This window comes from Equus caballus, chromosome 17, assembly GCF_041296265.1.
Source record: "Equus caballus isolate H_3958 breed thoroughbred chromosome 17, TB-T2T, whole genome shotgun sequence".
NCBI lineage: Eukaryota > Metazoa > Chordata > Mammalia > Perissodactyla > Equidae > Equus > Equus caballus.
In genome coordinates, this window is record NC_091700.1 from 88,409,419 (window position 1) to 88,433,839 (window position 24,421).

Here is a 24,421-nt window from a genome sequence, read left to right on the forward strand (position 1 = left end):
GAGCCCTTTCCACGCTTCAGACTCTCGATATACAGTACCGAACCACAGCCTTCCATTTCTGTCTCACTGCTCCCCGACAGACGTCAGACATCGTTCGCCATTTTGATAGGTGAAGTCACTTTGATTTGCTTTTCCGTGACCATTGACCTTATAAGTCCATGAGCCATTTCCATCCTTATCTTTTTGAGTTCCTTTTGTGTCCTTTTCCATTTGGTGAGTTTTATAACCCTTCAATTTATCCAAACAGTAAAGAACACTAATAAAATGATTAAAGGAAAGTCAAAGCTTCACTGAATTTTAATTTAAAGAAGGTGGCAGGTTCTGGGGGTGACTAAACGCTATGAAGAGAGCGCTACTGAAATACTTACACCAATGCACTTGGCGACTTTAGCCATGATGTTCCCCTGGGGCTGGAACTTCTTGTACATTCTACTGCCGATGACGAATACGACTGAATAGGGCGAAAGAGGATGTGTTAACGTGGCATTTGCTAGAACTACTTCTGACCTAGAAGATGTAATTTTATGTGAGTTAGAAACTCATTTCAGAAATACTGGGATTACTCACAGAATGGGTTTACCTCCCTCCCCGTTTAGAAAGTGCTTTTGACTCTAACAATCACAAGAACTCCTGACTAATGTTATATTTGTATTCTCAGATACAAACTTTGACACCTAATACTATCTGCTTCCCAGAACTTGGGGCAGCTCCAAGACAGCACAGCTATTTAGGCACAAGTTCTATCCCTATGTGAAGGGAGACAAAGGGGTGCTTGCTGGCACCTAACGCATTAATGCATTATTCTATAAAGACAAAAAACACAGCTTTAATTTTCTGATTGAAATGGCAAGGGAAAGTTTCTTCTTTCTTTAAAAAAATCTTCAGAAAAAAGTAGGAATGAATCTGTTGAAACTTTTACTTAGTCAAATGTGGCAAAATTGATTCTGTGATCGTGGTACAGAAACACAGCTATAATTATTTGCATCTGCAGCTACAGGTTGACAAAAGTAAAAGCACTTTCACAACGAGGCAATCCTTCCGTGGACCTTCTTAGAAAAAGCATTCTGTGAAAATACCTTAGGAAAAAGCATTTCTGCAAGAGACTCTGAAAACACCATCCCGCTACTAGAATTTCTGATTTTCCAATACCACAATTCAATCATTTAAAAACACTGATGGATCGTTTGAATTCTACTTGTTTTCCTCAGTTAAGAGGCCCTGAGGTTTTTGTTTTTGTTTTGTTTTGTTTTTTGTGAGGAAGATTGGCCCTGAGCTAACATCTGTGCCAATCTTCCTGTATTTTGTATGTGGGATGCTGCCAAAGCATGGCTTGATGAGCGATGTGTAGGTCTGCATCCGGGATCTGAATCCATGAACCCCAGGCCACTGAAGTAGAGTGCATGAAACCACTATGCTACCAGGCCAGCCCCAAGAGGGCCTGAGATTTTGACAGGTACCAAGTCGCAAGCCTATCTCCAAGTATGTGCCTGTATCATAGACATTCTTTATAGTTGAAGACAGAGAAGTTCACTTGTATTCTTGCTCAGTGCCAGTCTTCCTCAATGCCCAATAGACTGAGTCTACATTTTTTTTGCCAACTAGTATCTTAATCTTTAAGCTTCTGATTAACTGAAGTCTAATTCAAGCATAAGATTGCTGCAGATGGAAACTTCTAGAGACGGTGTTGATACAGAGGAGCAGGCCTGGTCTTAATTCCTCTGTAAGAAAAAGCATAATCTTTGATGTAAGAATCACTTGTACAGAATCAATGAGAATCTAGTCTGATGGTGTCAAGTTCACACAGTGTCCAGCCTGAAACAACACTATCTCCTTACCCAGAATTAGAGGGGAGATGGCATATACGAGCCTTTTGGGGGAGTGTGGCAGTACTTAAACAACTATGGAAGAAAATGGACATAAAAAATGGGGAGAATTCTGAGCTCTGGGATGAGTCTAAGGAAAAGGCTACATTGCTACAACATGTGGAAAAGAGGCTAAAAGGGTGCAGACTTGATATTATTAAGAACTGAAAACACCCTTGGAGAGAGTGATAGTGCTGACTGCGACCTCATTTGAGTGGGAGGCTGTGAAGGCTTGAGATGGTTCTTGGGCTCTGGTTCCTTCTTGCATGACTGCTATAGGGTGAATTGTCCCCCTAAAAGGTGGTAAAGTCCTTAACTTGGGTACCGTACCTCAGAATGTCACCTTATTTGGAAATAACAGTCTTCGTAGACGATCAAGTTAAGCTGAGGTCATTAGGGTGGACCCTACTCTACAATGATTGGTGTCCTCATAAGAAGGGGAAATTTGGACACAGAAGTGCACACAGGGGGACGGCCATGGACAGATTGGTGGTATGCTGCCACAAGCCTGGGAAATGGCAGAGGTAGGAGGACAGGGGCCTGGAAGAGATCCCTCCCAGTGCCTTCAGAGGGAGCATGGCCTCCCGACATGTTGATCTTGGACTTCCAGCCTCCAGAACTGTGAGACAATAAACAAATTCTGTTGTTTAAGCCACTCTATTTTCCTATGGTGGTCTTAGGAAATGAAGATACCTACCACCTTTCAGGCTAGACTACCCCAGGTGGAAAACTTTTCACATTTCCTAAAATGCCAGTGTCAAGAACTAATCTGCAAATGAATGCATATAATATACACATATATTCCTCCCAAAGGGAAGACACTCAAGTAGAAACATTTTGGGATGATACATTACAGAAGTCTAGAAGTTCACTGGAGGTATTTAAAAACAATTAGGGGGCCAGCCCTGTGGCTCAGTGGTTAAGTTTGCGCGCTCCACTTTGGCGGCCCACGGTTTCGCTGGTTCGGATCCTGGGCACGGACATGGCACCGCTCATCAGGCCATGCTGAGGCAGCGTCCTACATAGCACAACCAGAAGGACCTACAACTACAATATACAACTAGGTACTGGGGGGCTTTGAGAAGAAGAAGAACAACAAAACAAATGAAGATTGGCAACAGATGTTAGCTCAGGTGCCAATCTTTAAAAATAAATAAATAAATAAATAAAAACAATTGGACTGGACTGCCATGTCTTCAAGCAAGTTGTAGATGAGCACGTGTTAATAAGAACAAAAGCTCTCAGCCACGGGTGCATCTAGTCTAGCAGATTCTATTACCTTTATCTTAATCTGCCTAAATGGTATCAAACCTTAAATGTCCAACTCAATTGATCCCTTCTCCCATAAACCCATTTTTGATCCTATTCCCTCTGAAATAATATGCCAACTCTACTTTCTTTGAATTCTCAGAGCACGTTTAACATGGGATGGCAAGTCTTCATAGTACTTATTATTATAATTTGTTACATGAACTTTTAAAAATTGGTCATAATAATTAATGTGAGGGTCTGACCTGATCACAGAGTTGTATTAATTCAACTGGTTTCTACTTACTCAGAGATACAGCCATGAGAGCAGCAGGTACCCCAAACGCCAGTGGGTAACAAGCTTGTTTACTGTGAATTCCACATTGTTGAACTGGGGAGAAATATCAAGATTAAAATTCATTATGGCATTGGTAATGCTCACATAGTTCCTCTTTTTAAAAATCTCTAACTGGTTATTACATATTGTTTTCACTGAATGTTCTAGATTTATCCATTTGCCTTATTGATGTCACTGCCAGCTGAGCAAAGCAGCTTTGCAGTAGAAAGAGCATGAGATGGAGACAGGTTCTAATCTTAGCCCCTTAGAGGTCTGACACTAGCCAAGCCAAAATCAGTGGGAATCCTGTGTTCTGTGGATTTTCTTCGTGGAGGAGATAAAAACGACCTGGATACACTAACTTGAAGATAGTGGGACTTAGTAAATAAATCAAAAGTACCCTGTAAATTCAAGATTGTCTAATCCTGAACTCATGCCAATCAGGTGACCATTAGATGACCCAGGGCAGGGATCAACAAACTTTTCTGTGAAGTTGTTAGGCTTGTGGGCCATTCAGTCTTTGTCTCAACTACTCAAGCCTGCCTTTGCAGGGCAAGCAGCCACAGACAACACACAAATGGATGGTCTTGTCCAGATTTCTGGATTTGGCTGATGGGCGATAGTTTGCCAACCTCTGACTGAGGATCTATTCTAGCTCTGAAATCCTAGGATTGGTAAGGAAAAAAATTAAAACTTTGGAAAGGGCGAAAGAGATTCCTGGAAATCCTTTCAAAAAATGCTGGACCCTCCAGGAATGATCTGATCCTACAGGGGCTGGCTTTGTCTTTGACTAGCTATTTCACAGTTCTGTGGAGAAAGAAGTTAACTAGTAGGAAACTGATAGTCATGCAAATGTTTCCTGTGCATAGCTGTACAAATGATTCCTTGTTCAATGCGAGATAATTTCCCCCCTGGAAAGAATATAAAACTCTGTTAGGCAAATCCTTATATGAACTGATTGTAGCACTTTTCCAATTCCTCATCAATTAATAAGTTACGGTTATATAAAATCTTGGTCACATGCTCACTTTATGTTTGTATGAGTGGCATGATTTTACATTTAAAAAAATTATCCTTTAACACATTCTCTAATTCCATCATGCACAGTACATATTCTAGCAGAATCTGGAGGTGGGGGAGGTGAGGGGATATAACGCAAGAATAAAAGCTATTAAATTTTATGCAAAACAAGTTGGGATGGGGTTTAAATATCATCTTCACGCTTCTACTCTATGCAGAAATATGTAAACCCCCACAAAATATTTTATTTCATAATTTAGTCTGATTCACGGTGTGGACACCATGGTCTTTTTTGGCCTAATTTGTCCCCAGATATTCCCTTCCACGTGGGAAATTCACAAACTCTCAATGGAGCGTTAGCCATCAGAAAAATCTGAGCGCTGTTGACAGCTGCTGTCTCATTCTCTCTCCTGGGGCACTTCTTTCTGAAATCTCTGAAATGATAGGGAAGCAAAGAATAAAGCCTTGCCCACTAAATTCTTCCTAACTCACTCAACATCATTGGGGAGCAAAGCTTGAAGGCAGAAATGTCATCTATGGCGCATCCGTGTGTGGTTCCCAAACAGCCTCTCTTGCCTTATCTCTTACCAGGAATAAGGAGTTTGAGTTAGTAATAATTTAGAAAAATTGATTGCTATGCTAAAGATGTTTTAGATTCTTCAGTGGTCATTGGGATAAGGGATTCAAATAAGATTAGAAGAAGAGATAAAACTTGAAGGAAAAGCAGCCCATATTCTGGATTTCAGAGTGTACTCAGTATGCACCCGAGAGCTGAAGTACACGGGAGAACACAGGGACTAAACTAGGACTTGACCTTTCACCTGACTTTCTCCCCACAACTAAAAGAAGAAAAACACAAGTCCCCTTCAGATATTTTTACCTCTGAGAATGGGAGTGATGATAGTAGAAAGCAAACTTCCAGCATTAATGGCCAAATAAAAGATGGAAAAAAATCTGTTTCTTTGTTTCTCCTGTAATAAAAAGGGTAAAATGAAAGTTTGATGACTTTGGCTTTCTATCCACCGATCCAATGTAGCTAGTGATCTGACTTCACGTCTTAGTTTCGGTCAGTATCCTACTTTCAAGTGCACTTGAAAAGAATCTAATGGGGAACAGACTTTGTGTTGGTAGAATTTGATTCCTGGGTGTTTATAACTCATTCATGTTGTTTCCGGAAGGCACGTGCTCTTACCTGGCCCTCTTCAAACTGATCTCCACCAAATGCAGACACACAGGGCTTTATTCCTCCAGTCCCGAAGGCTATCAGGGCCAGGCCAATCATGGACAGAGCCCTAGGGAAAGAAGGGTGTTACTGCCGAAATGCGAGACCCTGAAAAGCTGGAGCCTCATGTCCCCTGTCTCCTCGGAGAAGGGACTCAACCTGCGTGAGAAGATAATTTACAGGAATGCAGTCTTCACAGCTGAATGAAGCTGGAACTCACAGGCCTTCAAGTTCATACCTTTATCTAATAATATACTGTCTAGAAAAGGTAAAGCAATGCTTGAATACTGAACAAAGATTTATGTATGGCTTTCTTATGTAGCCTTACCATTTTCAGTGAAAGAATGGGTAAATGAAATGGGTAAGCACTGTTTCTGGTACAATCATAATACACTAATAATAGTCATTAAAAGACACTGGAAAACATGATTTAACTGCAAACCAGACTATCAGATTATGTAGTTTGACCTTAACTTGTTTACAAAGTATAAAAGATTGGAAAGAAGTAGAGCAAAAGATTTACTGTCATGTCTAGATGGTGAGATTTAGGGCTGTTTATTCTTATTTACATTTGCATTTGCCAAGTTATCTTTAAGTGTTTTACCTCCTGAATTGAAAAAAATTCACTCATAGAATTTACCAACCTCATTTTGTAGTTTTGTTAGATTTATGGTAGGTATTACAAATTTCAGGTTTTCTAAGTGTTTATTCCATATCATCCCGGTTGCTAATGTTGCTTAAAAAAACTAAAAAACATTTTACAAAACAGATAAAGTCAAGAAAGATACTGTAAGAGAAAGAATTCTTTAAGAATCATGCTCGTCTCCCTGGATTAATTGGCTGAAACACCTCTTGATTCTGGTTTGCTTCTTAATATAACTTGTGTTGAGTGTTGTCACTCTAAGTATTTCAAAAGACAACAGAAACCTGGCCAACTGAATATTCCAGACCACGCACACTTGTGAGAATTGTAGGCATGTTCCAGCACTAACTCCATGGAATGAAATAAGGAGCTCCGCTTTCGTGAGTACATATCTCTTGGCAGGCAATGTCCTGGGTGCTCTCTCTGGGTTAATGCACAGCATCCGAGATGATGTAAGGACTATCACAAATGAGGAACCATGCACAGAGGTTAAAGAACTTGCTCAGATCACATGACTAGCAAGGAGCACAGCCAGAATTTGAACCCACACAGCCTGACTCCAAAGTCCATGTTCTTAATGGATATTATAGATTAGAAAACTGAGGCATGGAGGAGATAAGTCGCCCAGGGTCATACAGCTACTCTGTGGGTGAGCCAGGAATCAGCCACCAGAAGCCTGAGCTGCTGGACTGTGCTTATGACACTCCCCTCCACCAACAGAGTTCCCTGTGGGCACCAAGGGTGTGGCACCAAGGGACCTAGTCTGGACAATAACATGATTGACTAACACACCCGAAACCCAGGGATTGCAGATACTAGTTTGAATTTCAATGATAGTTTCCCAATCCATAGGATGGTTTACTCATAGATCAAGGAACCGAAGCACAATAACAGGAAACAAAATAAATCTTTACAACTCGTCTGCCAGGCCAGACTGCAGGGAAGGGAGAGTCATCTCACAGAGGAGCATTTCTCAGCAGCAGTTTCCATCAAGAACTCAGCACATAGGGCTGCAACAAATATTCATGAAATGGAATTACTGAAAACTAAGCGAAAGTGCGGTACAAGACAGAAAACCAAAGGTACAGAGTCTTGAGGAAACGTGGTACAATTAAGGATTAAGGTCTGCGGGAGTCACGTCCCTCTAGGGAAGATCAAGACTAGCACAAAGGTCCCATGCACTGACCGTGCTCATGAGACAGCAAGCCTTCCAGTGAGCAATGACTCCAGACAACTGTTGGGATGCTGACACACTGAAGACTCAACTCTTAGTCAATTAAGTGGCTTTCTCTACACCACTGATGAGGAAGAAAAGCCCTCCTTATGCTTACAGTGAAGTTCAAGGAAAAAAGATTAAAAATCAGGACACCAAATAAGCAAGCATGAGAAGGAGTGGGGAGGGCAGCATCAACTCACACATGGACAGGAAGGCTGTCAGGAGTTCCATCACGGTTGCCGTCTGTGAGGTCATTAATTGAGCTCACTGCAAGGACTACCTGTCCAATTGTGTAGACGATGGATAGTGACACAATTGTCCTGTGTTTAAAGGGGTTAAGAGAACCCAAGTTAATTGCACAATAGCACCACTTCCCACTCCACCACAAGGCTCCCCTCTGCAAACTTTCAGGAGCCCAGTCATGAACATCCTTGTTTTTCAAACTTGAGTAAAACGGACACCTCTTAGAAACACAGCCTGCTGAAGAATTTGTTGCCCGGCATGGGCACACGCTGGAGCAAGCTTTGGCTGGAGGCGCCAGGGAAAGGGGGAAGACCCATCTTATCTTTGAACCATTTGAAAGACTCAATGTTTTATTTTACCAAACTACTGAAATTAGTACTTATACCTTTAAGCAGTGAGAGATACTTATCTTGGGCCTGGTAACAATATTTGGCCAGGAGTGGACCATTGGTTACTTTTGTATCATACTGAATTCTTCTGAGATAGTCAGTGACTATTCCTACTTCTGCCTATGTCATGCCTTTGGCCTGGAAGAGTCTCCACCGCCTTCCTCGTTAAGTCCTAGGAAACTCCTGATAACCCCTACCCAGTGCGATCTTGGAGCTGTTCCTGTAGGACTGGGTGAGGGCCCCGTGTCCTCTCTGCCCATGGAGCAGTATGGCCTTTCAGCAGCCAGGACCTTTTAGGGGGCTTCTTTGTTCCCCCAGCCCTTAAGTCTGAGCCTTACACATCATTAATGATAGACAGCGTCCCAGCTGCAATTTCAAGACGAAACAAAGTTATCACTGTTTGCAGGAGGAAAACACTACCATGGCTACGTGCGTTCACAGTGCTGAGTGCCAGCACTGTGCCAGGTGGTGGGGATGCGACGGTGAGCAGAAGCAGGGCCTGGCGCAGAGTTTCAGGTTCCTTGATTCTTTGTTGCCATAGTCCACCATCCCAAACCACAAAGCTTATAACTACTTTTTGGCTTGTTTGTTAACAAGAAAGTTGCAACTACTCACTTGAACTTTCCCAGCCAGGAGTCGGCGATGAGAGCTCCGAGAATTGGCGTCAGGTAGCACAGAGCGACAAATGTGTGGTAGATGGCCGTGGACAGATTATCGTCCCATCCGATGAAAAGTGTGAAGTACAGAATCAGGAGTGCTTTCCACAGAGGGCAGGGGCAGGAAGGGGGGACACAAAGTTAGGAGGGGCTGCAGTAACCCACGCTGCTCACGGCCAGGGGAGGACTGTGGAAAACTGTTACCTCTCATTCCATAGTAGGAGAATCTTTCGCAGAACTCATTGACCACGATGAAGAAGATGCTCAAGGGATAACCAAAGCAACTCTGACAAAAAGAAACAGTCTAGGATCGAAATAAGCTCCTCACCGGTCCTTATTCACAAACGAAGGCTCATGGCCTGAAAGGCGGCTGATGCATACGTAGGAACTTCTCAGTGACTCTCCAGAGGCGGAATCTAGAGTTCTAAGATTTTTATTCCCTTCCCTTTCACATAAAGACAACAACGAAAAAAGCATAGTTCTATTGTGAGTCTGAGAAGGACTATACACAGCATTTCCTAAAGAGAAGAAATTTCACACAGAAACTCGGAATTGCGCCCCCTCATTGATGTTAGATGCATAACATGCATTTGTTAAATAAATGAGGCACAGCTGTGAATATTTAGGAGCAAAACAGACTGCAAAGTTTACAAAATGAAGCTACATGGGGAAGACAAAGGATACTCACCTGCGACCTGGACATTCCTGAAAGAAAAACAAAATGCCACCATTAAAGTCAAGCAATTCAAGGACTTTTTGCTGAGTCTAACTCAGGACCTCTGGCTGTCCACGGCGGTCGGCCGTGCTGTCAGACGGCTCCGGCCCTCTCTGGATCCCAGCCCGAGGCCGGGTCTCTTATCTGGAGTGGGGCCTGGCATCTGCTCTCGCTTTTAATTAGCTCCTCGGGCAAGTCTCATGTGCAGTCAGAGTCGAGAAGCAGGGGCTCAGAGAATGGTGCCCAAACCATTTCCTCCTTAAAACACTTCAAAGACCGCCCAGCACCCACAGGGTAGGATGCAAACTTTCAGCGTGTCCTTCCCATCTCACAAGGTCAGCGGGTTTGGGTGAAGATCAAGCAACAGAAATACAAAACGCCTCCGGGTACCTAACACCCAGTGCGGACTTGACCCCCTTCCTGTGACCTGGGCCCACCTTTCAGCCCCTTCTCCATGCACACAGGGCTCCCATGGCACCCAACCGTTTGTTCACGGAACACATTGCAGACCTAGCTACAGTCCTTAAAGCCCAAGACAGCAACTCCTCTGCCAGGGACACTCCTTCCCTTCACGAAGCTTCTCTGACCTCCTGCGTTACCAGAGGGCAAGAGCAGACTTTATATTTTTGCCTCCCCTCTAGTGGAAGAATCACGTGCCCCCCATCTCTGCATCCCAGCATCTTTTCCGACACCTGCCCCAGAGCAGGGCTCACTGTCAGAAGAACGGTTAGAAGAGCAACAAGAAAAAGGGTGAGAATCCAAGCGAGTGGGCGCAAACCCCCTGCGATGGACTGCCTTCTCCATCTCGGGTGCGCCCTTCATCCCCGCTGCCCCCGCCCTTCTGTCTCCCCGGAATCTTGACACGAGCTGACCCCTGCCCTTGTCTGGAGTCCTCTCGCTGCTCCCCACATGGACACAGTGCCTGTATTTGTCAGCGTCTGTCACGTGCTGTGCCCTCTCCATGGGGAATCACTATGGACCACAGCTCAGAATCCTTTGTCATCAGGTCCCCCTATCACCCCCTGCCTCTATTATAGTCAGTGACCCCACAGCAGTGGTTCCCAAACTGGAGTGTGCCTCAAACTCCCCGGGGGCTTGTAAGAACAGGCTGTTGGATTCCATGCCCAGAGTTGCTGACTCTGTAGGTCTGGGGGGCCCCTTGAGGCTGCATTTCTAACAAGGTCCAAGGTGATGTCGGTGCTGCTGGCCCAGACCACACTCTGAGAACCACAGGCAGGCTGTGACAGGGAGCTGCCTCACTGATGGACATAAGTAAGTTTTACCACTTCCCTGGCCCGAGCAGCAGGGACCCTTCCGTGCCAGGTGTGCAGAGAGGAACCGAATACAGGAGCTGGACAGATAGCACGCTGGGGCCTCCAGCACGGTCCCCCCACTCAATCTCTCACACCCTTCCCCATCGGGGCCCTTCCTCTCGGATCTGCCACCTTGTGTTTTCATTACATGCGAGTCCAGGGGCCCATCCCACAATAAACCAAACCACAACTCTGCCCGAGGAACTCCTGTCTTGGCCCAGACCCCCACGTGGCGCCCTGGCCCCCGTCTGCCCATCTCGTGGGCTGGGGCCTCACTTCCTGAATCCAGTCATGCTGCCCTGTGGGTACTTGACTTCCCAGCTCCGCGGGCCCCACAGCCTCACACCAGACAGTCTCGCACTTTTGTCCACTTAAAAGCAGCGATGCTATTTTCGTCCTTGTCCGAAGGTGGGAAATAAACTGTCCTGGTCTCACAGGGCTCCGATTCCCAACTCTTCCTGCCTGTAAAGTTCTGGAAGGAGATTCCTCACCACTAATAGGCTGGTTTTCTCCCCAGCTAGACTTCCTTGGAGTAAGCGGCTGCTCTCAGGGGCAACACATCAGGGTGTTCCTTTCCTTGACACCCTCCCAAAAGGTCACCTCACACTGCTGTGTCCTCAAGTGACAGTCACTGCTCCTCTGGCGTTGGCCCTCTCCACAGGGCTCTCTCCTCCCAGGTTTCAGTCATTGTTTTGTACCACTTCCTACAGGTGGTGACAGTGAGGCCATTACTCCGGATACCTGCATTGTCATTTATGGTTCTCTGTCTCCCATCCTTTCTAAACAGTCTTTGTGTGAATAAATGCTCCTATTTTGACTATGCCATCTGTTTCCTGATGGGACCATGATGGATACAGCCCACAAACCAGGTTTCTTCACCAGACGCTACATGCTGCCATTTGTTTCATCACCAGACCGGGGAGAGAATCACTCTGCAGTGAAGGACAAGGAGCGGTTAGGAACACGAGCTTTTGTAAGGTTCCACACACACGCCTGTCAGCAGGATTTGAAGCCTGTTTCTTTGCAGTCATGCTGCGTCTTCTTGAGGACACTGCAGGACCGTATGATGCTCTGCCCACTTAGACTTCAGATAATGTGGGCTTACCACAGTTTCCCAAAGACCAGACAAGGCAAGGAGTGACGCCCATGCAAGGGCTCGGATGGGCCTTCCATAGAAAAGCAGGAGGAGGGTACGAAAACTCAACTAACAGAGACGCCTGGAGCTCCACTGCTGTCATTCATTTCACACGTTTCTCAGAATTGTGGTTGGCAAGGAAAGAGTTCGTCTGGCCAGGGGAGCATGTATAATTTTTTGCAAAATATTATTTAGCACCTATTATTTGCTAAATACTAATGGCAAGGGTTTTGTTTACTTCAAACATAAATAGGGTTGCAGAAAAGAGAGCTCAGATCTTGTCCCAGCCACCACCACATCCAGAACGCCACTACGGAAAATGAAATCTCTAAACTCACTCAAGTGAAAATCTGAGATCTCGTATCCAGTCCTCACCCAGGAAGTTTTTATCTTCTGAAAGGTGTGCATCGCAAAGAGCTACTTTTATTACTGCAGGGCACAGGTTGCTAAACTCTCCTTTTAGAGAATTCAGAGCTGTTTCCCGGATGTAATACCACAGTCAGCATTTCTTATCTTCATAGCCCTGTGTCAACAGGATTGCTATCTTCGAGAGCTCAAGTGCAGAAGTGGTGTTCACGTTGAGCCTTAAGTCTGAATTCAGATTTCAATCGTCACGAGATTCTGTTTACTTCGTTACAACTGTGTCTGTCATTGGTATTCCGATAGCAAAACTAACCAGCACATTCGAGTGGTCCGGTGTTTCCAGCATCATTCCTGGGTCACTTGGATTTACCTACTGATCAGAGTAGAGTGGCCTGGAATCAGGCTTGCCAGGTAGTGAGCTTCATTGGTACCCGGCACACGGTAATCACTGAGTCAGTGCTGGCTCTTACAGTTATTCTAAGCCAGCCACGCTTCTGCCTTCCTTTTGGCTAAAGGATTGAATGAAATAAGAGTGCACCACAAATGCCTATGATTACTGACCTGGGGGATGGCAGGGAAGACCAAGAAAGACACTCTATTACTTCCCACCACTTAGCGAAATCTCTTCACAAAGGTTCATAGTTCCCACTATTTAACGAAGCACGTTCTATATTTCGAACCATTTAGAGACAGAAACCCTACCTTTAACGTTTTATTACACAGAAATTAATAACTCCCTCAGCAACATGATGGGTGTAAAGACCGCATTTCTAGAACCTGGACTTGAGAGGGGAAGAAGGAGGTATTTTGTTCAAGTCTACGAGAGACGCTCTCACCGGCAGGCGGGGAGGAAATTGTTCCCTCTCGTGACTCAGTGAGACCGAGGGAAGGATTGGAGTCCTGCTCCGTGTGTTAGGGATGGTCTCTCTGCAGCTGCACGGTGTGGCAGGCAGAGCAGCGGTCCCCCAAAGACGTTCCATGTCCTATCCCCGGAACTCGTGGATCTGTCACCTTCCACGGTGAAAGGGACTTTGCAGATGAGATTAAGTTAAAGGCCTTGAGATGGGGCGTTTACCCTGCGTTATCCAGGTGGCCCCAGTGTAATCACAAGGGTCCTCAAAAGTGTCAAAGGAGGAGATGTGAAGAAGAAAGCAAGGGTTGGAGTGACGGTAATTACTGGAAGGCCACTGCGAGCCGAGGAATGCGGTGGCCTCTAGAAGCTGGAAATGACAAGGAAACGGATTCTCCCTGGAGCCTCCAGAAGGAATGCAGCCCTGCCTACACCTGGTTTCAGCCCACGAGCCCCACGCCTCTGACCTCCGGAGCTGTAAGATTATAAATGGGTGTCATGTTAAGCCACAAAGTTTGGGTAATTTGTTACAGCAGCAGTAGAGAAGAGCACGTGGGTTTGCCTCAAGCTCTGTAAAGCAGGTCTCGATTACTATGTGCACAGAATTAAAACTCAAACTTCCCAGCAAATCTTATCTGCCAGCAAACACCTTTCTTATAATGTTTTTTCTTCAGCTACATTTTCTACCTGGGGGCCTAGAAGTCCACACCTGGCACTGGCCTTTTCGACGGGATTTGGCAGAATCTGTCACTTGCTCTGCTGCCTTCTGCGGATCGCTGACTCTTCATTGCCCGTCTCTAAAGTGGGCATGCTCCCTTCCGGGGGTGCTGTAGGGAATGAGGTGGCCTGAAAATGGCTTCACAAACCAGGAGTAAAACGAGTTAAGTTGAGCCTGGTTCTTTTAGACTATGCACATGCCTCACAGAGTGGGTCCCATTAGACCCCCAAGGAATGCAATGGCCTCTGCTAGAATACACTTGCAGAAGCGGTGTGTGAGTTAAGGCAAGAAGTCCCCTCTCGATATTACCCCTGAATCTAGTAGGTGGAAGGACACCGGCCTTGGGACTCAGGAGGTTGAAGCTCAGCTTGGAGACCTTCTCTCTAGCCATGTGGCTTTGTTCAAAGTACTTAACCACTGGACCTCCATTCCTTCATGCAGAGATGCTAACACCTTCTTTGCACATTGGTTAATAAGATGGAATCTACATTAATAAAATGAGGTTTGTTATTTACTGCATCCCGTGAAGACAGCTGGGTAGTGTGGATGGATGTTTGGAATGGACTGACTCAAAATATGGACAAGAATTTACCGTGGGAAGCCCTGGTAGGGGTGAGAAATTGGTCCTCAAAGAAAGAAGCCGTCCCCTCCAGAGGTGCTCACATTGACCAAAAGCAGAGGGTCCTGATGACATCACCCTGGGAAATCAGGCCTCTGGGATTAGGAAGTTGTGGACGGAGAAAAGTCAGTCTTCTCAAATACAAGCCATGTGGCAAGCACCGATGTTCACTCAAGCTGCTTTTCAAACGGGCAGCACTATTGTGTGTGTGGCATGCAGGAAGCTATAGGGATTTAAGGATCATCTTTAATTCTCCAGTGCAGTGGTTCTCAAAGCATGGTCCCTGGACCAGCAGCAGCAGCAGCGCCTGGGAACTCCCAGAAATGCAAATTCTCAGGTCTATCCCAGACTGACCAATCAGAAACTCCGAGGGTGGGGCCCAGCTGTCTGCACATTATCAAACCCTCTGGTGATGCAGATGCAGTACAGTCTGGGAGCTACTCACTGCTCCAGATGCTAAGGAGCCATAAAGGAAAGGGCCTGGTATGAAGGCATGCGAACTAGGTGGCAGCTCGCGTCCAGGCCATCAGCTCCCATGGTGTGATTCTGGCCTCTGCTCCTCATTCCCACTTGCTGAGCTCCGTTCATCCATCACCAGGACCACTGCAACAAGCGGATGCCTTGCCTCACCTTTCCTGTCTCCCATCACCCCACTGACCTGAGCTTCCCCAGACGGAGCATTTCAGACCTTGCTGACTCTCTGCTACCTGTAAGGTCAGACCTGCTGCTCGGCACAGCATTCCAAGCCCTTGGGGATCTGACTTCCATCCTCCTCCACGCCAGCAGTCGAGCCAAAGGACTTCTAATTCTCTCTCCATGCCAGTCTCCTTCATAACGTCTTCCACCATTAGGGCATTTAGCACTTCACCTTCCTCCTAGGACTCCCAAATACTCCCTTCTTCCTTAGATCTCTTTAGCTTCTTTATAACTGCCCCTGACAGAGCGAGTTGTTCTGGATTCTGAAAAATGTTACAGAGCCTCACGTATCACATGATCTCTCTCTTTTTTTTTTTTTGAGAAAATAAAGTGTGTGCCACTTCAAAAAGAGCCCAGCAGGATATGCACCAACTGTAACTGTGATTGATCTGAGGCGAGGCCACTGGGGGCCTGGGGGGAGGAAGGAGCTGTGCCCTACGCTGCACACTTGGTTTGATTTTGTTTCAAACTTGATCAACCCTGATCAAGCAGTGAGAAGCGCTTTCCTTCCTGAATCGGGCTATCCCACAACGTGGTCAGGTTAGCTTCAGAAGAAGTTCCGTGCCTGTAACCCACAGCCCTTGTTTCTGGGGTGGCTTTTCTTGAGGCCATTTCTTGACCGGTTTGAGGATTTTTTTTCTTACTTGAATATTTTGCCACATTTCCCACCCTCAGGGGCCCTGCTGGTCCATACATGCTGGTACACATTAGAAAGTGGTGTCCTTCAGGCTGGATGCCGCCCCGCGAGGCGTGGCTTGACAAGTGGACAGCAGCTTGGTTCCAACAGGAAAGGATGTCCCTGGGTGGACACATTGCTTGGCATGGAGCATGGGCTGCATTCCAGCTCCCCAGGGCCCTCCTGCTGGGGCCCCCATACAGGGTACAGCCTGCACACCTCTGGGCAGTGGCCTTGCCCATCCTTCAATTTTTTCTTTTATAGAAATAGCCTCTTTTCCACAACTGCCTTCTTCCCCACTAAGAGAGAATCTATTTTTCCTCTGATACATGGACAAACAGCTACATAAGCATGGAATGCATGGATGTATGGTTTCTAGAACGCCACTTTAATCAAGCTACTGGTTGTCTTGCCTGCACCACTGCTGGAAGCAAATGAGTGACCAGTCCTTTGAGAACTAAGAACGTCAACTAAACCCTAACAACATGAAGCTACTTTAGAAATACGGGGAAACTAGTGCTAATGGGGCAGTACAGGTTTTAATAAGTGGATTGGCATGAGGCCATTGCAGGGAATGGCTCAGCCCTGGAGTGCTGGCGACCTTGTATCCACACAGGCCACATGGGCAAAGGTGTGAGCCCAGCTAATGAGGCGTGGGGCTGTCTGTCCAGGCCCCGGAGAAGACAGACACAGGATATAAAACCACTTAGCTACAGTCTGGAGTTGGCTCCTCAGCAACGGGGTCGCTCACACTGTGTGTTTCCGTGAGCAGCCCTGTTGTTTCAGCATCAGCCTTTTCGTTGTGGGGATGGGGACCACAGGGAGCCGACACTTTGGCTAGTCTTCCTTTGCTGTCTCTGTGAGTAACAAAGGGCCTCGTTGTATCTTTAACCACCCAGCCGCCAGGCCTCGTCCTGTGTGTGTCTGACAGCCATGCTTTCTCCTTTCTTTACGCCACCTGCTCCCTCAGCTTGGGCCCCACTGGGCAGGACTGAGGGAGGCAGCTCTTGGTCAGTGCATTAGTTTGCCAGGGCCGCCATAACAACGTTCCACAAACAGAGTGGCTTAAAAGAACAGAAATTTATCGTCTCACAGTTCTGGAGGCTGGAAGTCCGAGATCAAGGTGTGGGCAGAGTTGGTTCCTTCTGAGGGCTATGAGGGAGACTCTGTTCCACGCCGCTCCCTTAGCTTCTGCTGGTTTACTGGCAATCTTTGACTTTCTTTGCCTCATAGAAGCATCACCCCAATCTCTGCCTTCATCTTCACATGGTCTTCCCTCTGTGTGTGTGTATCTAAATTTCCCCCTCTTATAAGGACACCAGTTACATTGGGTTAGGGGCCCTCTACTCCAGTATGACCTCCTCTGAACTAGTTACATCTACAATGACCCTATTTCCAAATAAGGTCCCATTCTGAGGTACCGAGGGTAGGACTTCAGCCTATGAATTTGAGGGGGACACAAACCGTAGCAATCAGAGAGCATCTGTGGTGCACAAGCTATTGCTGGAGGTTACAGATAGTCTCCTGCCTTTTGAAGATTTCTACAGATGACTTTCTAAAGTCATAGGCATAAGAGGCCTGAGATGGCCACCTCTGATGGTTTTATAAATCACCTACGACTTTTAGCATCTTGTTTCCATAACTACAGATGTGAATCACTGACGGCCATTCCTGTTCTCCTTCAGAAAGAAATGATCTCTGCGGCCCCAGGATCCAAGTACCTTTGGACATGCTCAGAGATCGCTTACTCCTCAATTGCATGGCAAAGTCGGCCAGGCCAGAGGGTGCGACAGAGTTACCGTGAAGTCAGCTGTTATGCACAATAGAAAGATCCAGGGACAGTCCTAAGTTCTGTCTCAGGCGTAGGCAGGGCTCGCTTACTCAGGGGAGATGATTTTACTGGGAGTTAGGAAGGCAACCCTTGCTCTCCAAGTTATTTCCTTTATCTACAGCTGAACATTCTTTTATTCTAGAAGTCTATCCTGAACTTAGAGTGAGGTTTGCTTTACATGCTATGACTGCTGAGAGTGAATAAGCAAATACAGTCATCCCCCCTTATTCGTATTTTCTCTTTCCTTGGTTTCAGTTACCTGCGGTCAACCATGGTTCGAAAATATTAAATGGAAAATTCCAGAAATAAACAATTCATAAGTTTTATATTGTGCACTGTTCTGAGTGGCGTGATGAAATCTCAGGCCATCCTGCTTCACCCTTCCTGGGGCATGAATCATCGCCTTGTCCAGCGAGTCCATGCTGTATATACTACCCACCCGTTAGTCACTTAGTAGCCATCTGGGTTATCAGATGGACTGTCACGGCATCACGGTGCTGGTGGTCAAGTGACCCTCACTTTACTTAAAATGGCCCCATGGAGGCATTCTATCACCTCACATCATCACAAGAAAAAGAAGGGTGAGTTGAGCACCAAGAAGATATTTTGAGAGACCACATTCACATAACTTTTATTACAGTATATTGTTATAATTTTTCTATTTTTATCATTAGTTATTCTTGTTAATGTCTTACTGTGCCTAATTTATAAATTAAGCTTTATCACAGGTATGTACATAGAGTCATGCATCGCTTAATGAAGGGGATATGTTCTGAGAAATGCGTCCTTAGGAGATTCATTACTGTGTGAACATCACAGAGTGCACTCACACAAACCTGGATGGCGTGGCCTACTACACACCCGGGCTCTATGGTACTAATCTTATGGGGCCACTGTCGTATATGTGGTCCATCGTTGACCCAAATGTTATTATCTCACACATGACTGTACAGGAAAAAACATATAGGGTTTGGTACTATTCATGGTTTCAGGCATCCACTGGGAATATTGGGATTATCCCCTGTGGATACTGTACATTCACAGGTTGCAGAGAAGACAGACCAATCTTCAGAGCAGGCTCCAGCAGGAAATAAGAAGAGAGCACGTGAGGGGAAGCCGCCATCAGTCTCCTGGACAGCACCCTGCCCCACAGCAAACTGCACACCTGAACAGGCAACAGAAACAAGTCTCTCAGCATCAGCCCTGATAACACTGTGTATTGTCAAAGGAGAAAGCAATGCCAAAGGCACACAAGCGTCACTAAATCAAAAGGAACCAATCTCTTGGTCTTTTAGGGGATTTGTTTAGGAGACAATTAAGTTAGAGACCCTAAATTTTAGACACAGATTTTTTACTCTTAGATGTTAAATCATGACTAGAAAAAATGCTTTATGATGCTGGTAAGTGCGAAGGTAGGCTACAAAACTATGTAGAGAACGCACATTTTCCTCCAGTTGATATTTAGCTTGTACATGCCTCATTCCTATCATGAGAATATCTATAAGAAATTTCCAGAAGTAGAATGCTGGTGAAGTATTATGTCTATTTTAAATTTTGTTAGCTATCGCCTAACAAATCTCCATAGAAGTTTTAGGTGACTTAATTTTTCCAGTCTTATAATTTTAGAATGAGCATGATTAGAGGAAACAGCTATAAAAAAAAAAAGAGAGAAAAGTTAAACACTATTCATTGTTAAAGGCTGCCTGAGAACTTATCCACAGATCCATAGCATAGGACCAACAAAGCAGGAGCATAATTTTTAGAATTAATTTGAGATCAATTACCTGTGTCTACAACATCACTGGGAGTATTTCTGATTCACCTAATATTATATATGGGGGGTGTTCAAACAGATTCTGTTTAGAACTGATCAGAGCTGTGACCAGAAAATCCATCTTTCTCACTGAGGTAAGATATTAGTCACCAAACATAGCGCCGAAACTGAGGATGCAGGTCACAATAGCGCCATCTTTACACACTAAGAATATTTTCTCGCTAAAGTTATGTAAAAGTGATGTACGTATTCCAGAGAGCACATTTTCTATTACCACATGTACTGGGTTGAGTAGTGTCTCCCCAAACTCATGTCCTTCCTAGAATCTCAGAATGTGACCTTATTTGGAAATGGGGTCACTGCAGATGTAATGAGATGAGGTCATACTGGAGTAGGGTGGGCCCCTAATCCAATGACTGGTGTCCTTATAATAAGACAGCCATGTGAAGACAGGCACACAGAGCAGAGAGGATAAGAAGACACACAGCGAGAGGATAGTCATGTGACAGCATAGGCAGAGCTCGGAGTGACATGTCCACAAGCCAAGGAGTGTCAAAGATTGCCGGCAACACTGGAAGCTAAGAGAAAGGCAGGGACATCCTCTCCCCCAGCGCATTCAGAGGGAGCACAGCCCTGCCAACACCTGGATTTTGGACTTCCAGCCTCTGGAATTATGACAGAATACATTTCTGTTGTTTTAAATGACCAAGCTTGTGACACTTTTGTCAAAAAAGTATCTTGTTCACCATGAGAAACGAATATACCATGTGAGCTAATGTGTTTTGACTGAATGGGAAAAAGGTTTGCTCCCCCAAGAACATCTCAACGTACCACCAGATATGTCCTAATAGAGTGTAGTAAAATCTTGCCACTCGAGGCAGATGGTAGAAGTTTTAAATGCTTAGTTTGAGAACTTTCAATGGGCCTTCTTATGTGAGCACAGTTTGTGAATGTTCCAGTCTGAAGTCTGATCCTTGAGCCAGATTTTCCTTTGGGCACGTGCTCAGTTTCACGTATCCCCACCCACTCGCTGGAGGACCCAACCCTCTCCCACAAGAAGCTCCCTTCAGCAGCCCAGTGGCGGCCTTGGCTGGTTTCCAGTCTTGGAAGAACCAGACCTCCCTCCTTCTTGAGGCGAGTCTGTGGACAATCCTCTCCTGTCCCCTTGGCCCTGGTACTTTCCCGCTGTTGATACTGTCCTTTAACTCGGCACTGCCTGTGGACGGCGGCTGCACTTGTGCGGAATCCTGACAGTGAGGGCGGCGGCGAGCAGAGACACGTGTGACACAGCCCCATTCACATCAACCCCAAGCGATCCCCTGTCCACTTTTCTCAGTGATGTACTTCTGGTTTCTGAATCCAAAGGACAAAGTTACAAAATAGCCATTCCCTGGCTCTTTATGTTGCAACCCCAGTATGATGAGTCAACGGTTCTCATTCACCTCCTGATAATGCTGTTCTTATTCTTTCACCATCATCGTGGAGGAATGTGGAATGGTCCTCAGATTCCACCCTTGTTTTTATTTCCTTATCAGCTCACCTGGGCCACCTACCCACTTTCTCTCCTGCCAGGCAGGGATGGAATCAAGATGCAATTGTGTCTGAGAGCTGTTGCTGCCCCAAGAGGTGGGACACAGCTGGCCTGGCAGTCTCTGCCCCAGGGTTCCATTCATCCCCCTCCTGTCATTAGCAGCTCTTCCCTGGAGAACAGATGGCTGTCCATCTCACTAGCGAACTTTCCTGGTAATTCAACTAGCCAATTGAGTAATCTCTCAATCCGTTCTCTGTTCTTCAGTAACTCAAAATTATTAATCAAAAAATCCAAGGAAACCAAAAATGGAATAATTCCACTCGGGACATTTTAGAGAGGGGTGAAGGACTACGCAGAACTAAGATGGCAAATCCTCCAACTTTGACGAGACGCTGTCAGTCGCTGCTTCTGCTGGTCCCCCAATACGTTATTCACCTCAACCATAACTCAGTGCAGAAAAGTGTTCCTCATGGGCGTGGGTTCCTGCCGCTGAGGATGAGTTTCTTTAAGGCAGGACTATTTTAAACCTTCACATGGTAAATAAATACTTGCACAAAGAAGTGATTTAGGCCTACCCCCTGCCAGTCTGAGCTGGACCACATCAATTCAGCACTCCTGTTATTTTCTACCCTACATTCTTACCTTTGCAAGCTAATTTTATAATTCTAGCTACTAACTTAGCCAGCCCTGGCGGTCTAGTGGTTAAGATTTGGCGCTCTATCTGCAGCAGCCCAGGTTGGTTTCCGGTCAGGGAACCACACCACCCATGTGTCTGTCTGTTGGTTGTCATACTGTGGCAGCTGCATGAGGCTGTGATGCTGAAACCTATGCCATCGGTATTTCAAATACCAGCAGGGTCCCCCATGGTGGACAGGTTTCAGTGGAACTTTCAGACCAAGAGAGACTAGGAAGAAGGACCTGGCCACCGACTTCTGAAAAAATTAGCCATGAAAACCCTATGACTAGCAGTGAAGCATTGTCTGATACAGCGCTGGAAGGTGAGAGGATGGTGCAAAAAAACTGGGCAGGGTTCCGCTCTGCTGCTCTGCTCCATTCAGGGTCACTAGGAGTGAAATTGACTTGATGGCACTAACAAGCTACTAACTTACCCCAAACTTGATCATCATGGACAAGCCAGGGCCACACAAGGGCCAGACTGCACTAGATCTTTCTTGCCATGATCTCATTTTTGGGGCACAGTAGTTGGACATGGGGGAGGGTCAAGAAAAAGACAGCCTGTCATTTAGAGTCATTTCGAGCAGTGGTTCTCAAAGTGTGGTCCTGAGACCAGCAGCAGCACCCAGGAACTTGTGTAAATGCAAACCCGTGAGCCCTGCCCCAGACCTACGGAAGCAGAGACTCTAGGGCTGGGGCCCGCAGCCTGTTAGAGCAACCCCTCATCCGGGTGATCCTGATGCACACTGAAGTTTGAAGGCCACTGACTTAGAGTAATGGCAGCCCCAAAGAACCCAGTGTCAGAAGTTCTCTCTTCTTGCCATCTGGGAGGAAGAAGCTTCTCCAAGGCTCAGATGCCCAAGGTGCCCTTTGGTGAGGAGCAGCCTCAGCTGCCAGCTGTACTCTTACAGCCTGTAGCAGGAATGCTGGCTTCCCTGGGCCTTCAGCACTGTCTTTTGGTTTACTCAAGAGCTTCTAGAAAGAGAAGAGAATGTAGAAGGACTTTTAAATGGCCAGGTTTGTGGCACCTTCAAGGCTAGTCCATCATTTCATGCTCAGGCAGGAAGCTGACTTGACCAACTCATCAGAATGCCATAGGAGGCCAGCAAGAGGCTGAGATTTGGGGGGGCAGGACTATAATAAAGCGTGCTTCGTTAATTGAACGAATTTCTCAAAACACCCTGGAGGCCCTGGCAGAGAGGGAGGCAGAGCTTGCTTCATAGAACTTGAAGCCTCCTCAGGCTTAATTTTCAAAGTCAAATATGTGGCAAATGACAGAGCCGGACCTATGGTTTTCCGGGACAAAAGTACGGGAAGCAATTTGTGAGAGCAAGAACTTTAGCGTAGTCTCTTGCTAAGCTCTGGGAAGGGAGTGGGGTGGGGTGAGATGGGAGAGATCAAATACTTGAAATCTTCAGCAAAAGCATTCCCAGCCCTACAAAGGCCCCAGAGCCGGCTCTCCAGTTACTTGAGAGGTTCTCGGCCATTTCAAGAACGGAGTCCTCACAACAGCCCTTGGGAAACTAGCCTTCTCTCCACCGCCGATTCTGATGAGCACACCCATGCTTTAAAGCCGGGTTCAGCAAACTATGGCTCACAAGCTAACAACAGTTTCTACAATTTTAAACCATCGAAAAACAATTTTTAAAGACTATTTTGTGACACATGAAAATTATATAAAATTCAAATTTCTGTGCCTAAGTTTTATTGGAACACAGCTCTGCCCATGCGTTTACATATTTGGACTGCAAGGGCACAGTTGAGTAGTTGCCACAGAGACCGTATGGCCGTCAAAGCCAAAAACACTTACTATCTGGCCCTTTATAAGAAGAGTTTGCTGACCCATCTTTGAGGCAGAGGGTTTGCAGTTCACGATTCCAACCAGATACTGCCGCCAGGCCTAGTTGTCCAGAATTCACACCCAAAGCAACCTTTTATCCAGTTTATTCTTGTGGGATCTTGTTGCTTATGTTACTAAGTCTAATGAAGGCCTCGATGATACAGTTCCGAGTCTCATCACACCCCTCACTGCCCTGTCCAGCCCTCACTTCCGCCCCTCCACTCCCACGGCCAGTGAAAGATCCCGGGCTGAAAAGTGGTTCCAATTCCACTTGGGATGAAATCAGCTCAACGCAAACGTTTCTCTAAGAACCATTTCCTCGCTTCTTTCCCTCCTGGCGTGTCCACCAAGTGTCCAAGTGTCCTCCTTCGGTCAGTAGGGGATCTGAAACAATTCTGGAATAATCTAAGTGCCCAAGATCTGCTCTCAAGAGGGGAAGTTATTGCTACTTTTGTATCAAAACATTTTTCTAATTATTTGTTTCACTTACTAGCTAAACCTAGATACCGAAAATTTAGGATTTGAGTAAACATAAAACTGGGGTCTGAATATAAACTTTTTGTTGCTACTCATATGCCAATCTTAGCTGCAAATAAATAATAAATAAATAAATAAAATAAACCACTGAAGGACCAATTTGCAAACCGGAAAGAATCAATTCATCCGGGACTATACTTCAAAAGCTGACTGTGTTCATTTGTCAATTATCGGGCTCCTGACTGCTACCCGGAGTGGAACTATTTTTGGAAAGTTCTAACTCAGCAAAAATGCTACTCAGGTAGGTATCAGAAGACCAAAATAAATACTCAGAGTGCCTCCCAGAAGTTACATGGAGTGACAAGTGAAGGG

General features: G+C 45.9%; 1 protein-coding gene across 1 annotated transcript in view; it reads right to left on the minus strand.

Moving 5' to 3' along the window:
- SLC15A1 (solute carrier family 15 member 1) overlaps positions 1-24,421 on the minus strand; it is a 45,671-nt gene that overhangs the window by 19,579 nt on the left and 1,671 nt on the right. The window contains exons 2-9 of the mRNA XM_014732161.3: positions 9,525-9,541; positions 9,041-9,122; positions 8,796-8,937; positions 7,749-7,868; positions 5,660-5,759; positions 5,348-5,438; positions 3,418-3,501; positions 369-451 (exon numbers count right to left, since the gene is read on the minus strand). Coding sequence (XP_014587647.1) covers positions 369-451; positions 3,418-3,501; positions 5,348-5,438; positions 5,660-5,759; positions 7,749-7,868; positions 8,796-8,937; positions 9,041-9,122; positions 9,525-9,541 — 719 coding nt within the window. The remainder of the gene's footprint in view (positions 1-368; positions 452-3,417; positions 3,502-5,347; positions 5,439-5,659; positions 5,760-7,748; positions 7,869-8,795; positions 8,938-9,040; positions 9,123-9,524; positions 9,542-24,421) is intronic.